At 35.1% G+C, this 14,969-nt stretch overlaps 2 protein-coding genes across 2 annotated transcripts; one reads left to right on the top strand and one right to left on the bottom strand.

The window, feature by feature from the left end:
• Window positions 1-292: 292 nt before the first annotated feature.
• LOC132107765 (B-cell receptor CD22-like) lies at window positions 293-5,156 on the bottom strand. Its single transcript, XM_059513960.1, has 7 exons — window positions 4,928-5,156; window positions 4,411-4,824; window positions 3,432-3,755; window positions 3,063-3,320; window positions 2,661-2,924; window positions 1,852-2,121; window positions 293-1,588 (listed from the first exon to the last, which is right to left on the bottom strand). Exons 1-7 carry the CDS (start codon window positions 4,962-4,964, stop codon window positions 1,284-1,286), a joined length of 1,872 nt encoding a protein of 623 aa, XP_059369943.1. The 5' UTR covers window positions 4,965-5,156; the 3' UTR covers window positions 293-1,283.
• Window positions 5,157-11,186: 6,030 nt separating this feature from the next.
• Window positions 11,187-14,334, top strand: LOC132108360 (sialoadhesin-like). Its single transcript, XM_059515063.1, has 8 exons — window positions 11,187-11,316; window positions 11,747-12,127; window positions 12,219-12,506; window positions 12,606-12,738; window positions 12,846-12,893; window positions 12,946-12,972; window positions 13,047-13,109; window positions 13,521-14,334. The coding sequence occupies exons 1-8, from the start codon at window positions 11,265-11,267 to the stop codon at window positions 13,633-13,635; spliced, it is 1,107 nt and encodes a 368-aa protein (XP_059371046.1). The 5' UTR covers window positions 11,187-11,264; the 3' UTR covers window positions 13,636-14,334.
• The last annotated feature ends 635 nt before the right edge of the window (window positions 14,335-14,969 follow it).

Below are 14,969 nucleotides of genomic sequence, written 5' to 3'. Positions count from 1 at the left end.
GATAATGAAAAAATAAATAAAAATAAAATTATTTAATCTTTCAATTAAAGACCCTTATGCCTTGTTTTGTGGTCCAGTGTCACATCTGTAAACTATGCAGATTGTTATTTTCTTCTTTTATGCTATTTTTGTACATGATTATATGATTCAATTATATTTTTGTGTCCAATTAAAGTTTTATATTAAATTATTTTATATGTGAACAATTATTGTCATATTATAACAAACTTGTGGTGCAATTCCTTCTTTAAATCACTGAGCACAGGAGACTTTTTATTTATTTTTTATTTTTATTCACAGTTTTATGCAAGCATTTAAATGTTCTCAGATTGGCAGTTCAGCAGTCCCAAAGACAAACGTTTAATGAAACAAACAAACAAAAACAAACAAACAAACAAAAAATGCATAGCAATGTTGTTGCATTTCACACAATGTAGTTAAAATACATTTTCAGACAATGTTTTTTTTAAATTATCTACTCAAGAATTGATCACGCAAATATATGGTTCTTTGATACATAACGAAATAGTATTTTACAATATTAATTATTTTTTAATCAATAGTACTATATATTAATGCAACATTAACTCACTGTAAAACTAAAAAGTGAAGGAGTAGAAGGCACACTTATAGAATCATTATTTATATAATATTTTCCCTTTCAAACAACATTATACAGACTTATATTATATGGACTATGTGTTCAATAGATCAAGACATTGTTTTTATTTCATAATTCATAAATTTACCCAGTTAACCACTTAAAAAAATACAAATTGTGGAAGCATTTGGCTTTAATCATGCATTTACAATGTGCTCATGTATAATTGTACCTTTATGCGCAGTATGAAATATTGACAGCTAGTGGTTGATGTAGGTATTGCAGTACAATTTCAAAATATTAGAAAAAGGTGTTTTCCACCAACTGGCGACCTGGAGTCTTTACTGTAAATGTAAACAGGCAGGATCACATGCTTCAAAGTAGAATAACTGGCTGTAGCATTGTTTTCCAGAGAAACAAGTAGGCCTATGTGAACTTAGCATGTTTCCTAAAAATCTTTCAACATACCATGGCATTTTTATTCTTTCATAAAGGTTTCATGGAGTGATATGCAGAAAACTATCCTACACCCTGACAGATATCATTAAAATATTAGTTGACAAAAAAAATTGCTTGGTTATCATGGTTATGCCAAAGAGGCAGTTGTAGAAATAGGGTAATGTCTAAAGTCTGGTGGAAGAAATTCTAGCTTAATGCAGCTAATAATTGATTCCAGTTTGAGTCATTTGGAACATACATATTTAAAATGTGTTATTTCATACTCACTGCCAATAAATAACATGATGTTTTCGGATCGTGATTCTCCGATATCATTGGCTGCTGTACAGTAATACATTCCTGGGTTCTGAGGCTGAACAGTGAAGTTCTGATGTTCTGACAGTACGGTCACGTTGTCCTCCTCTCTGTACCAGTTGTAGTCCGTGGCAGGAGGATATGCATCTGCACTGCAGGTCAGAGAGACTGGAAACTCCCAATTCCACTGACTTAATGTTGTCATGTTATGGACAATTTTTATGATTGGAACATCTATAGAAAACAGGCAAAAGGACATGAATATATTCATAATATCTGGTAAATGGAATGCATTGACTATTTGATTTATTTTTATACAACGACAAATTTGGACAGTGTGATATTAACCCAGCTATCATGACAAGTCATTCATTAGACTAGTTAAACCAATCACACAACATTGGACAATCTTATATCTGTCAGAAAAGACAAAAAGCATTTATTTATTTTGTCACTAAAATCTAAGGTGTGTCAAATAACTAGTAAGTAATACTCACGTTTCACCTTGATCTCTGCTAATGGAGATTCTGTTTTTCCAATAGAGTTTTGAGCAATACAGGCGTACTGACCAGAGTCAGAGATTTCCAGAGAAAGAAAGTGTAGTCTCTGTTCATGTTTCTGTTCAATTGTCTTTAACTGTCCATTGAAGTCTTTCTTCCACTCATATGAGGATGGAGCAGGATCGGCGCGAGCCTCACATGTAAGGGTCAGCTCACTCCCAAATGTTTGTTCTCCTTTAACACTTACAGTCACATTTTTCGGTGCATCTATGATATATAAGAAAATGAAACTCAAATTATTTAGGAAAATTAATGCTTAAAGTATATCAGTTTGGTCACTTTCAAGTAAAATTAAAGCATCTCATGTTTCTCAAAAGTCCTTGAAACTTTATTTAAATAATGATAGTAATAATAATAAAAGATTATTACTTATGAAATACAATTGTATTTATTTATTTTATTTAGTTTCTTGTTTTCCCTCAACTTTCTGCTTTGCATTTGTATAATATAATAAAATATTCATGTTTTTATTTTAGAAATATGTAGGCTAATTGTAACATTTATGTGAAGAGATTTATAATCTAATATGCTTTTGATAATTAGAATTTAAATTAGTTAATTTTGCAAAAGCTTTCTAAATGACATGAAGTAATACTAACTATCATAAATTTATTAGCTGACTGTTAAGAGTTTGATTTAATATTTAGCAGATGTTTCATTATAAACAATAACCAAATCCCTTTATTAGTTTGTTGGAGGTGCAGATATATAAAGACATACTACAAATATTATACAGAAATACTTACACTTTACAGATACTTCGAGGATATCTGATGTTGCTGTTCTGATCCCGTTATCGGCCTGGCAATGGTAAGATCCTCTGTCCTCTTCAGTAACTTTACTGATGATGAATGTCTCGCTGGTTTCACTCTGGTCTTGGGAATTTTTGTACCACATGAACTGATAGACTGCTGGGTTACCTCTCTGGACTAAACACTTGAGTGTCAGTTCATCTCCCTCTTTGAGATCTTTAATGTTAACAGGTTGCACTTTGACACCTTTTGGACCATCTGAAAAATGCAGGCACAAGAAATGCATATTTAGTACATTTTAAAATTTAAATTAAATTATAACAGATGGAGTACTGAAGTTCAAAACCTTTGTGAGTTTCTTCAAAGGTATCTATTTATATAAAACATTATACTCACACTTCACATCAATTTTAATGATATTTGATTCCTCTGCCCCATGCTTGTTTTCAGCTTCACAGTAATATTCTCCACTGTCTTTTGGTTTCACATTATTTAGTTTCAAGTCAGACATTTGTTGAGACTTCTCTATTCTCTCTTTTTTGAACCATGAGAAGCTGACATCAGGCTGACCTCTGCTGGTGCAGGAGAGAGTGACAGAATCTCCCTCCTTCACATCCTCAGAGCTCACTGTTGCTTTTACCTCTTTAGGTGCATCTAGAGAAGAAACGAGATGAAGTGGGCAGCTGGAGTGAATACTGCTCAGTCAGTGACTGTATACACTAAATATACAGTATTTGTTCATAAACACATGATATACACACTCACATTCCACAAACAGTGTGATATTCCTGATCTGGCAGCTGTCCTCACTCTTCGCTGGACGACAAGACAGAATCCTTCTGTCATCCTTCCATTTAACACTAAGCTTCAATTTGGTGATCTTTCTGCCTTCTTTATCTTCTTCAGTCTCTATAATCATATCAGTCGACGAGGAGGACGTCCATTCTTGCTTTTGTCCTGATGTATGGACGAGCCACTCAGGATGAAAATCACAGGAACCAAATGTGGAACAGCGAACAGTGAATTTGTCTGACTCACTGACTGGATTCTTCAGCTTTGATGATTCAATGTGCACCTTACAAGGATTGCCTGGAATCAGGAGAAGAATAAGGAGTGAAAAAAGTAAGGCAGAACCTTTGCTCAAAAAAAAAAAAAAACAGATTCTCTATGAAAGCTTATTTCTGTCACAGAATAAAAATAGATAATTGTGACTTTTTACCTCACAATTATGACTTTTTTCATGCACGAGTTCTGAAAAAAAAAGGAATTATGAGAAGAGTTTTTCAAAATATAAACTCACAGTACTACGAAGAAAAGTCCAAATTGTGTGTCGTATTTGCAAGAAAAAAGTCAGAATTGGAAATAAAAATCAGCAGTTTTGTTGTTTCATCTGCAATTGTGACCAATGCCCCTAAGCAGGATAATCCACAAATAGCTGTGCATTAAACAAATTCAATGTTTGACATGGAGACAAAGAAAACTCAGAGGAGTGCATTACATTTGGCTATTTATAAAATGCATAAGAACCAGTGGCATCTTCATGATGGCTTCAAACAGTCTGGGTTTTTGGAGCCATTTTTCACATTCAATTTCATTGTTTGCAAAACAGCAACAAGAACTAATAAACATCTGTTTTGTGTTCCATGGAAAAAAGGAAGCAATATGTTTAGACTTGAGGGTGAATAAATGAAGACAGATTTTATTTTTTCAGTAAGATTAATCCCATTCAATAATCATTTCTCACCTGTAACTTTGAGATTCATAGCTGTACTCATATATTTCATGTTGCTGGAAACAATAAATCTAAAACTGTAGTTCCCACTATCTTTTGTTTGAAGATCGGTGATTCTTAAATCACATTTGATCCAGTTTCTTTGGTTTTCTTGTGATGTTTCATCAGTGATGTATTTCACTCTGCTGGAGTAACCTGCCGACTCGGGACGTTCTTCTGTGTTACTGTATAAAATAGTCCCGTCAAACATTTTTGATATTCCATTAAATTTTGGATCTTTAAACCATAAGAGAGTATATGTTTTCTCCTCTGATTTTTTGTAAGAACAGTGGATGGTCACACATGATCCTTCATCAATTTGTTCTGTTTCCTCAGGCACTTTTATTAGTTCATTGTTTGAGCCGGTGAAGGAGCCCATAAGAAGAACTGCAGGAAAAACAACATCAGTCACACTTTCAGTTTATATCGATAAATTAGGACAATAATTTATAAAAATCTGCATTCAGTATATAATATAGACATTTCATACCAAGCAGAAGCAGAGGAATCCCTTCAGGAATCATCATTCTGTCTGCTGCTAATGAAATAAATACAGTTATTCTGTTCAGTTTGTTTCTCCTTCCTTTTTTATTTTTATTTATTTTATTTTTTTCATCCTTGCATGCCGAAAGTTTCAATTTGGTAATTACTTCTAATTGTTTTTCTGTGTTTTGTGTGTTTTAATTATTATATATTTTGTCACCATATTTTATTCAATCTGCATTTATTGTAGCAAACAAATCAGGCCTACTGCCCCATGATGCAACTCATTTATTGCTGCAGTAAATGACTACTATATTGTCCTTAAACAGTTACAGACTTTGAGTGAATTAGAATTTGCTGATGACACCATAAATGTTTCTCAAACAACATTTTCACGCTATGATGACATAATCACATGCCAAAAAAGTATTGTTTGAAGAAGCATAGTGCTTTTTATGCTTAACTGATTAGGTTAGTAATCTGACAACAACCAAATGTATTTTTTACCATAGTAAAATAAAAATAAAGAAATATAAAAATGTTTTACCTTGAACTTGAATCTTTTGTTCTCAGTGGTTGTCCTAAAAATGTTAAAACCGAGAAACAAAAGAAAAACTTCACCCAAGTGTATTTCTAACTTTTCATATTTGCATAGTAACATTTACGACATAAAAGAAACTAAAAGCGCACTTTCCTGGTAGAGATGAAGAGATATGTCAATACTGGCATCTAAGTTTGAAGCTCACTTCCTGTGGCAGTGGTTTAGTTCAGAAAATGAAACCCCCTCTAATGGAGGTGTCTAATGTGCTGCTATCAGCAGACTAATGGTGCAGCTAGGAAAAGTAAACATGAGAGATGTTCAGGATGTGTTTATGACCATGTATAATGTATATATACTGTAATCTAACAATTTGCTGAATGACCAAACCACATTGAATTTAGGCCTACAAATCATTTCTAAGATGATTTCTACTTCTAAGGAAATGGAAAGAATGCTGTAGTTTAAAAATAATTAATTAATGGTCAGATACCAACAAATAGTCCAGCATAAAGGAAATCTACAAGTGATTTCTCATTAAAAAGCTTCAAGAGATCATCATCATACACAAAAAGAGAGATATTGAAAAAAATGATCGAAAGATATTTAAACACCAGTGAAGAGATGAAATCATCCCTCCTTTTCGTGCAGAAATAGTGGACTTACAGGAGTGGAAAGGTGAATTAATAGCCAGGCAGGTGCTAAAGCTCAATTGCAAAGTAGCATGGTTGAGATGGTTGAGGTGTAGAGGTGGGGTCTAAAACTATACAGAGAGTTGAAGAAGCCGAAACCAAAACCTAACCCTAACCCTAACCCTAACCCTAACCCTAAGCTCTGCGGATCACCCTCTCTGCAGCTCTCAGCACCTTATAATAATAATAATAAAAATAATACTTATATTTATATAGCGCTTTACACAGTACTCAAATACACTTGAAAATAAGAACAAAGCAACCTTAATATAACGTACATTACTTCCTGATATCACGTGCGCAAACACAAATAACAGTTTCACCGACTTCTCGTTCTGGGCGGTAACCCAGATGCATGGCCATTGTGGAGGCACTTCGTGTAAAAAACTGAATGGAGTACAGTGCACATTGGATACTTTAAGTGAATGTACCCATGTCTAAACAACCGAAAACCTCATCAAAACCTGTCCAAGATGCAAATGCATATAGGGAAGGATTTGGACCACAAGAAAAGGCACGATATTTCGAGAAATTATGATTTATTGGCGGTGCAGATCCCTACGAGTTAGCTCCCTCTTCTTGCCCTATATTATAATGTATAGTTTATTATAAGTGTTCTGATAAAAGTGTGTTTTTCCTTTAATAAATCTGTTTTCTGATGATAGTGATATGCTGTGTGTTGTCGTCCACAACAAAACAATAACAATGACCTAATGACTGTAAATAAACAATCATTTATAGGCTATATAGACAAGTCCAGACATGGGTTAATTTATATTTTTATTGGCAAAGTGCATATAAAAATATACTTTAGTCAAAATCAACTACTGATGGACAAAAGTTCACCAGAGCACAACAGACAAGTGCAATCTTATCTATGGTACAATACCCATCACTATCTTTGCACATCACGAAATCTATTGGCAATATTCCGCCCAAAATGGTGTATTTCTGGCGCACACAACAAATCAAACACTCAACATGAATCCTGATGTTGGCAATTTTCCTTGTGGGTTCTAAGTCAACAGGAGCTAACTGTGACTTTCCACGAGTGAAGGCTGGAATTTGTACATGAGCCATTCTACAACCTAAAGTGGCCTGAATATTAAAGCCACAGTCAGCAAGAACTAGATCACCAGGAAGTATGTTGTCAGAAAAAGCAAGAGTTTTCAGTTATGTATTTGTCACTTACTCTCCCTCCCCATGCATTTGAAATGTAGGAGACAGTGCCCTGGTTTGTAATACCAATCAAGCATTTAACAGTGTTATGGTGCTTGTAGGAAGACCATATTTCTGCTCTGGCTATAAGGTTAGATGGACGTTCTATGAAAACCTCAAAACAGTCAATAATAACAGCACATTTTTCCCCCAAAATGTTTCCTGAATTGCATTGGCATGTTTTTTTTTTTGCAATTGATCTGGCCATATGATAAGTGGCTTCATGTGAATAAACATGACATCAATGACATCAGTGACTATCCTTGAAGCAGTGGCTATTGACATGTTGAATGCATATGACAGGAAGGTTGTGGTAACATTAAGCATAATACGCTTCAATGTCACCATCAACTGCTTAAACTTATCAAGTGACTTCCTCACAGGGAGGTAGGGACTAAGGAATGTGAAGAGTATTAACAGTATCTGGTATGTGAAAAATAAAACCTTTTCATCCTTATCAACACAGGCACTATGGTCATAGGAAGTGGACACATGTGCAACATCAGAGCTCAACTGAATGTTTTCAGTTCTAAGACTTTGAAGTTTAGTGGTCATAGTCTCAATGGCATCACCAGTCAATTCAGTTTGAGTCCCTGTGCATCAAAAATTATCGCTGACATAACTTGCGGTGGGGTCATCATCAGTCTCAGCAGCAGCAGCAGCCCTAGCTTCATCCTTCAGTCTCTGCTGGGTTCGGTTCATGCGGCGCTTGTAGCTTGAGTTTCCTGTTTCTTTGGTTGACTGAGGTGAACCTCCGTGGTGACCTGTCAGTCCAACAGATGGCACCCAATCTGGGTCATCCTTTTGGTAAAGGTCAGACTTTTACCTGTAAAATAATGAGAAATACAGCACATTATAGCTCTACATTTTAAGAACAATAAGAATAACATTTAAATTATTAATGCCACATGCAGTAGCTTGGTATGAATTATATTATGTCAATGTCAGCTTTATTTATATAGCAAATTTAAAGTAGCCAGTGTCCTACCAAAGTGCTTAAAGGGATAGTTCACCCAAAAATCCAAATTATGTCATTAATAACTCACCCTCATGTCGTTCCAAACCCGTGATATCTTCGGAACACAGTTTAAGATATTTTAGATTTAGTCCGAGAGCTCTCAGTCCCTCCATTGAAGCTGTGTGTACGTTATACTGTCCATGTCCAGAAAGGTAAGAAAAACATCATCAAAGTAGTCCATGTGACATCAGAGGGTCAGTTAGAATATTTTGAAGCATCGATAATAGCAAAATAGCAAAAACTACGACTTAATTTATCATTATCATTGAGAGAGTTCAAATCAAAGCAGTTTGTGATATCCAGTTCGCGAACTAATCATTTGATGTAACCGGATCTTTTTGAGTTCACCAAATCAAACTGAATCGTTTTAAACGGTTCGCGTCTCCAATACACATTAATCCACAAATGACTTAAGCTGTTAACTTTTTTAATGTGGCTGACACTCCCTCTGAGTTCAAACAAACCAATATCCCGGAGTAATTCATGTACTCAAACAGTGCACTAACTGAACTGCTGTGAAGAGAGAACTGAAGATGAACCCTTAACATTTTTGAACATAGAGACAGGAATATGGTCTGCTGGCCAGACCATATAGGATCTCAGCCTCCTTTATACAACCCGAATTCCGGAAAAGTTGGGACGTTTTTTAAATTTTAATAAAATGAAAACTAAAGGAATTTCAAATCACATGAGCCAATATTTTATTCACAATAGAACATAGATAACGTAGCAAATGTTTAAACTGAGAGATTTTACACTTTTATCCACTTAATTAGCTCATTTAAAATTTAATGCCTGCTACAGGTCTCAAAAAAGTTGGCACGGGGGCAACAAATGGCTAAAAAAGCAAGCAGTTTGAAAAGATTCAGCTGGGAGAACATCTAGTGATTAATTAAGTTAATTGATATCAGGTCTGTAACATGATTAGCTATAAAAGCTTTGTCTTAGAGAAGCAGAGTCTCTCAGAAGTAAAGATGGGCAGAGGCTCTCCAATCTGTGAAAGACTGCGTAAAAAAATTGTGGAAAACTTTAAAAACAATGTTCCTCAACGTCAAATTGCAAATGCTTTGCAAATCTCATCATCTACAGTGCATAACATCATCAAAAGATTCAGAGAAACTGGAGAAATCTCTGTGCGTAAGGGACAAGGCCGGAGACCTTTATTGGATGCCCGTGCTCTTCGGGCTCTCAGACGACACTGCATCACTCATCGCCATGATTGTGTCAATGACATTACTAAATGGGCCCAGGAATACTTTCAGAAACCACTGTCGGTAAACACAATCCGCCGTGCCATCAGCAGATGCCAACTAAAGCTCTATCATGCAAAAAGGAAGCCATATGTGAACATGGTCCAGAAGCGCCGTCGTGTCCTGTGGGCCAAGGCTCATTTAAAATGGACTATTTCAAAGTGGAATAGTGTTTTATGGTCAGACGAGTCCAAATTTGACATTCTTGTTGGAAATCACGGACGCCGTGTCCTCCGGGCTAAAGAGGAGGGAGACCTTCCAGCATGTTATCAGCGTTCAGTTCAAAAGCCAGCATCTCTGATGGTATGGGGGTGCATAAGTGCATACGGTATGGGCAGCTTGCATGTTTTGGAAGGCTCTGTGAATGCTGAAAGGTATATAAAGGTTTTAGAGCAACATATGCTTCCCTCCAAATAACGTCTATTTCAGGGAAGGCCTTGTTTATTTCAGCAGGACAATGCAAAACCACATACTGCAGCTATAACAACAGCATGGCTTCGTCGTAGAAGAGTCCGGGTGCTAACCTGGCCTGCCTGCAGTCCAGATCTTTCACCTATAGAGAACATTTGGCGCATCATTAAACGAAAAATACGTCAAAGACGACCACGAACTCTTCAGCAGCTGGAAATCTATATAAGGCAAGAATGGGACCAAATTCCAACAGCAAAACTCCATCCAGCAACTCATAGCCTCAATGCCCAGACGTCTTCAAACTGTTTTGAAAAGAAAAGGAGATGCTACACAATGGTAAACATGCCCCGTCCCAACTATTTTGAGACCTGTAGCAGAAATCAAAATTGAAATGAGCTCATTTTGTGCATAAAATTGTAAACTTTCTCAGTTTAAACATTTGCTATGTTATCTATGTTCTATTGTGAATAAAATATTGGCTCATGTGATTTGAAAGTCTTTTAGTTTTCATTTTATTAAAATTAAAAAAACGTCCCAACTTTTCCGTTATTCGGGTTGTACAATCATGTGCATCAGCTGTAGATATGCAGTGGTCCAACCAGGATATAGTATGCCATGCTTCACTAACATGTGTATAGCTATCAGCTGGCAGTAATTCCTTAGTGGACAAAATATCCTTGTTATCTTTGCAAAATTGTGTCAAGTGTTGACCAAAAAGTGAATTAATATCTGATATATCAGCATTCAGATCCCCCAAGACAAATATGGATGTATATTCACTTTCCCTTATGTAGAAACCTATAGAAGCAAGCTTATTCAAGTACTCATGAATTAGCCATCTTCAGATATCCATAACCTTTGAAAGTTTAAGATATGGACCAAATATAAAAGTTTTGGAATTGGCTTGATACTAGATTCTTAACCAAAGCATTTGTTTGAGCAGAGGACCAAGAATGGTAGAAAACAAGGAAATTATAGGCTATGTTAAATTTAAAGAATAGACATGATTAATCTCGTTTATGTTGAAGCCACTTTCACTTCTCTGTATAGTTTCTGTTGGTTACAGGGAACAGCTGACGAAAACCAAAGACAGACAGAAAGTACAAAAAACCTTGCAATTTAACTGGTATACCAGTTCCCTAAAGGACATTTCCATTCTTAAGACGTGCTTGTTAGAAAGCTATATTGGCTGCTATTAACAATCTGTTTCTTATAAAATGGCAATCGGGAATATGACAGGAGATTTGTTACTTCGTTTAATTTTTCAAGGTACAGTCTCTGTTTTCTTTAATATTTGCATCTCTGCTGCCATACATTTATTCATCCAATCAAATTAAATCATTACTTTAAAAATGATGAATGATAAATGCTACATGCGTAAAAGTGCAGCAAAATTCCAATATTTCCAAAAACATATGGGCATGCAAGTGAATAACACTTCAGAAAGAAATATAAACTATTTAAATGACTGTTGACCAGAATTAAGAATTCATTGTTAATAATTACACCCTTGAAACAATGTTGACAACAGTTACTAATACTAATACTAGCAAATGTACTGAAATTTTTTAATTTGCTATTTTTCATACAGTAATATTATTCTAATAATAATAGCAGTAGTAATAAAACTATAAAGCTGAATATAAATAAGACAGCTTAAATACTCTGCCATTAATGTTTTCCAACATTCGTCCAACAGTTGTTCTGCTGTATGATGCTTTGGGTTGGGAAGTGAGAATGCCAAAGGAAATTCACGGTCTCAAAGGTTCCTGTCTGGTCATACCATGTTCTTTCAGCTACACATCATACCCACCTGAAAACCCAAACAGAATTGTGTGGTATCAGTACGTCTCTAGAGGTTATCCTTTAGTTTACGATCCACTGAATCCAAATGATGTTATTGAGAAATTTAAAGGATATACTGATTTATATGGAAACTCAAGTTGGGATTGCAGTCTGCTGATCAAAAACCTGAAACCATCCCATCACGGAGAGAAATTGTACACATGGATTGACCCTGAAAATGTTGGAAAGAGCACCTACGCATTTTATGATGTCACTTCTACAATTCTAGTTGATGGTACATAAATACTTTGTTCTCCAAATTTGCTTGACTCCCTATCTAGTTATGAGAGTGTGTTGCCTAATTGTGACATTTCTGCTATTTGTAGCAAGTCCACAGCAGCCCAGCATCAATATTTATGGAGGTGAAAGAACAGGTGAAACCATCACAGTAGTATGTTCAACTTTCCACACGTGTCCATACAGCAAACCAACCATCACTCTGAATGGAATAGAAGGATCTGATCATATAGACAATGAGCTTTTTAAAAATGGCTTGTGGAAAATCACTCTGACACGCACAAGTGTTGTAAAGACAGAAGGCTCAACCATTGAGTGTTCTGTAACATATCATGGTGGCATAACAGTGACAGTTACAAAAGACAAAAATGCACAGTGTAAGTGATTTATGCATAGTGGATTTTTTAAGTCATGGGCCTTTTGGTTCATTATTATCATTTCAATTTTGCGCTAATAATATTGTCTAAATGTTTTAGCCCGTGTCCATAAAGATGCAGACTCTGCAAGCATTGGACTGAAGACTATTGGGTTTTACATTCTAGCTCCATCACTTGTGTTTCTCCTCACTTGCGCAATTACTGCATTCATCGTTTACAGGAAACGACAACGGTAACTGTTTGTTACTTTAGGCTAACTTCATAAATTGAAAGTTTAGAATTAAATATTTCTATGTAATGAGTTATTTTAGCTTCTCACATTGTCATTACTAATTGTAGACAGCCTGTTAATGATATGCAAGGGTCATTAACACCGTTTGAGGAGAGGTATGTATGACATTAACCTCTTCATTCATTAATTCTCTTTATGATGATGTAGGAGATCACGTTGGAATAGATTTTCAAGGTTGGAATTTTCTTATCTCTCATTTGTCTGATTATATTCAGTCTCAAATCTAATTTTTTTTATTTTTCCACCAGGCACTTCAGTAGGTCTGAGGGAAGAGCAGGTTGGAGTAACAGGGAAAACAGGAGTAAAATTAGGTAAGAACAACATAGTAAGGTAAAATATAAGACGGCTTTACTGTTAGTTTACTCTGTTAGTTGTCAAATTACCCTAATGCACTAACAAGTGGTATCTTGTTACATAGAATCAGTCCTTTTACTGATTTGTTAAAAATGATGATTAATTCAAGAGTGGCTGATTCTTGGCGGTGCAAAAAAAAAAAAAAAAAAATATAATAATAATGTTGAATGTTGGCATCAAAGCAGTAACACTACAATCATGATAATCAAACAACAAATAGTTTACTAATAGTTGACTTTACACATTAAGATATTTACTATCAAAAATTTCACTAACACATTCTACTATGACAACACAGATTTGATTTTTGAGTCTTAATAAGGCCTATTAAAGGCGTATTTGAAAAAATAAAACTTTTCTCTTCACAGAACCAATACATGTACGATGACCGAAAACAAGCCTTTCTCCAAACCTCGTATGCCGTCACCAAAGAGGTACAGTACAAGTGCATTTGAACCACATTTGTTACGCAGGAAAATATGATTATATTCAATCATTAATTTCATCGTTTATGTTTTTCTACCACTTCAAAAATGATATAACATAACAGTTGACATAATTAAGGCAGATATTTATTTGATTTAAAAAAGAAAAATGTTTTTTTATTATATTTCACCATGCACTGCAGTGAGCCAAAGTCCTACTCAGTGAGTATACAATTATTAAACAGTCAAAAACATATTCTGATTTTATGATTTCAAATGCTATCATGAAGTATGTTATTGGCTGACCTTTGCATCCTTGTATTTTATTAAAATATATTAAGGTAGATGATTCTGATGCTGAATACACCAACATGGATGAACTTAACATGTATGGAAACATCTGATGATAATGAACAACACATAGTTCAATACAGTGTTTTTAAATTGTCAATATAAATACATACATCAGATTGAACACTTTCAGAAATAATCAGTCTGTTTTTCTTAGTCATTATGCTTGTACTGAGTTTGTTGTTGACTTGCATTTATTTCACATCAATATTGTTATCTCTGCTCTACTCTGCCATTGCCAATGTTTTCCAGCATACCTGTGTGAGAATATAAACATAAATAAAGCATTAAAACAGATCAGTATGTGTTTTCCATTTTAGCACCTTGTTGATTTATTTGCACGAATTGGAGGGACATTCCCATTCTAGACTACAGCATTTGACGAAAAAAAAAATCTGTACTGCAGGATGAGTCATCTATGTTATATTGTTATACTTGCTGTTTAGCAACCTTAACTAATTTGCATTAATCCCAGACATTAACAGACCAAAGTGTGTGGTAGGTGTCAATAATGTCAGTAACTTTCTGTTGCAGTCAGAGACAGACCAATTCTGCATGCATGCACAAGAATTGACTTAAAGAAAAGAGACACCACATATATCAATTGTATTCACTGCTATTCCAGACAGATCGTAAAAATAATGTTTTCTTCCCCAAAAATTCATGTTATTTTTTATTGACTATGATTCTGTGTTTATGAGCATTTGCAGTTTGTAAATATATTGAAAGACTGAGTGCTAAGGAGGGGAACAAGTTAATGCCTTCTTTTTTAAAGAAAGCGTAATATATGGCAATTATTAGCTCTCTATATAAAGCACACAGACAGAAAGACAAATGTTGTGCTGAAAGATGCACATTACTACTCAGTCTTCCAGCCCAGGATGAAGTGATTATGTACTTTAACAATAATTTGGGACAAATATTAAGTGGCTCCCTTTCAAGGGAACATCGGAATGCATCCTCTAGTTTCTAGTTCTAGGGAACTACCCGTAGGGAAGTGACGTGGAGATACTGATATGGTGACCCAGGGTGAAGTACTAC

This window comes from Carassius carassius, chromosome 28, assembly GCF_963082965.1.
Source record: "Carassius carassius chromosome 28, fCarCar2.1, whole genome shotgun sequence".
Lineage (NCBI taxonomy): Eukaryota > Metazoa > Chordata > Actinopteri > Cypriniformes > Cyprinidae > Carassius > Carassius carassius.
Note: the sequence above shows the minus strand (reverse complement) of the source record. Positions and strands in the feature narration are given on the sequence as shown.

Excerpts from the sequence above, each read along its gene's own strand:
- LOC132108360 (XM_059515063.1), top strand. The coding sequence starts at position 11,265 with ATGGCAATCGGGAATATGACAGGAGATTTGTTACTTCGTTTAATTTTT. Across the intron at positions 12,739-12,845 it reads GTTTACAGGAAACGACAACG|ACAGCCTGTTAATGATATGC; the intron begins GTAACTGTTTGT and ends TACTAATTGTAG. Across the intron at positions 13,110-13,520 it reads GAAAACAGGAGTAAAATTAG|AACCAATACATGTACGATGA; the intron begins GTAAGAACAACA and ends TTCTCTTCACAG.
- LOC132107765 (XM_059513960.1), bottom strand. The coding sequence starts at position 4,964 with ATGATGATTCCTGAAGGGATTCCTCTGCTTCTGCTTG. Across the intron at positions 3,321-3,431 it reads TATCACACTGTTTGTGGAAT|ATGCACCTAAAGAGGTAAAA; the intron begins GTGAGTGTGTAT and ends TTTCTTCTCTAG. Across the intron at positions 2,925-3,062 it reads CATTAAAATTGATGTGAAGT|ATGGTCCAAAAGGTGTCAAA; the intron begins GTGAGTATAATG and ends TGCATTTTTCAG.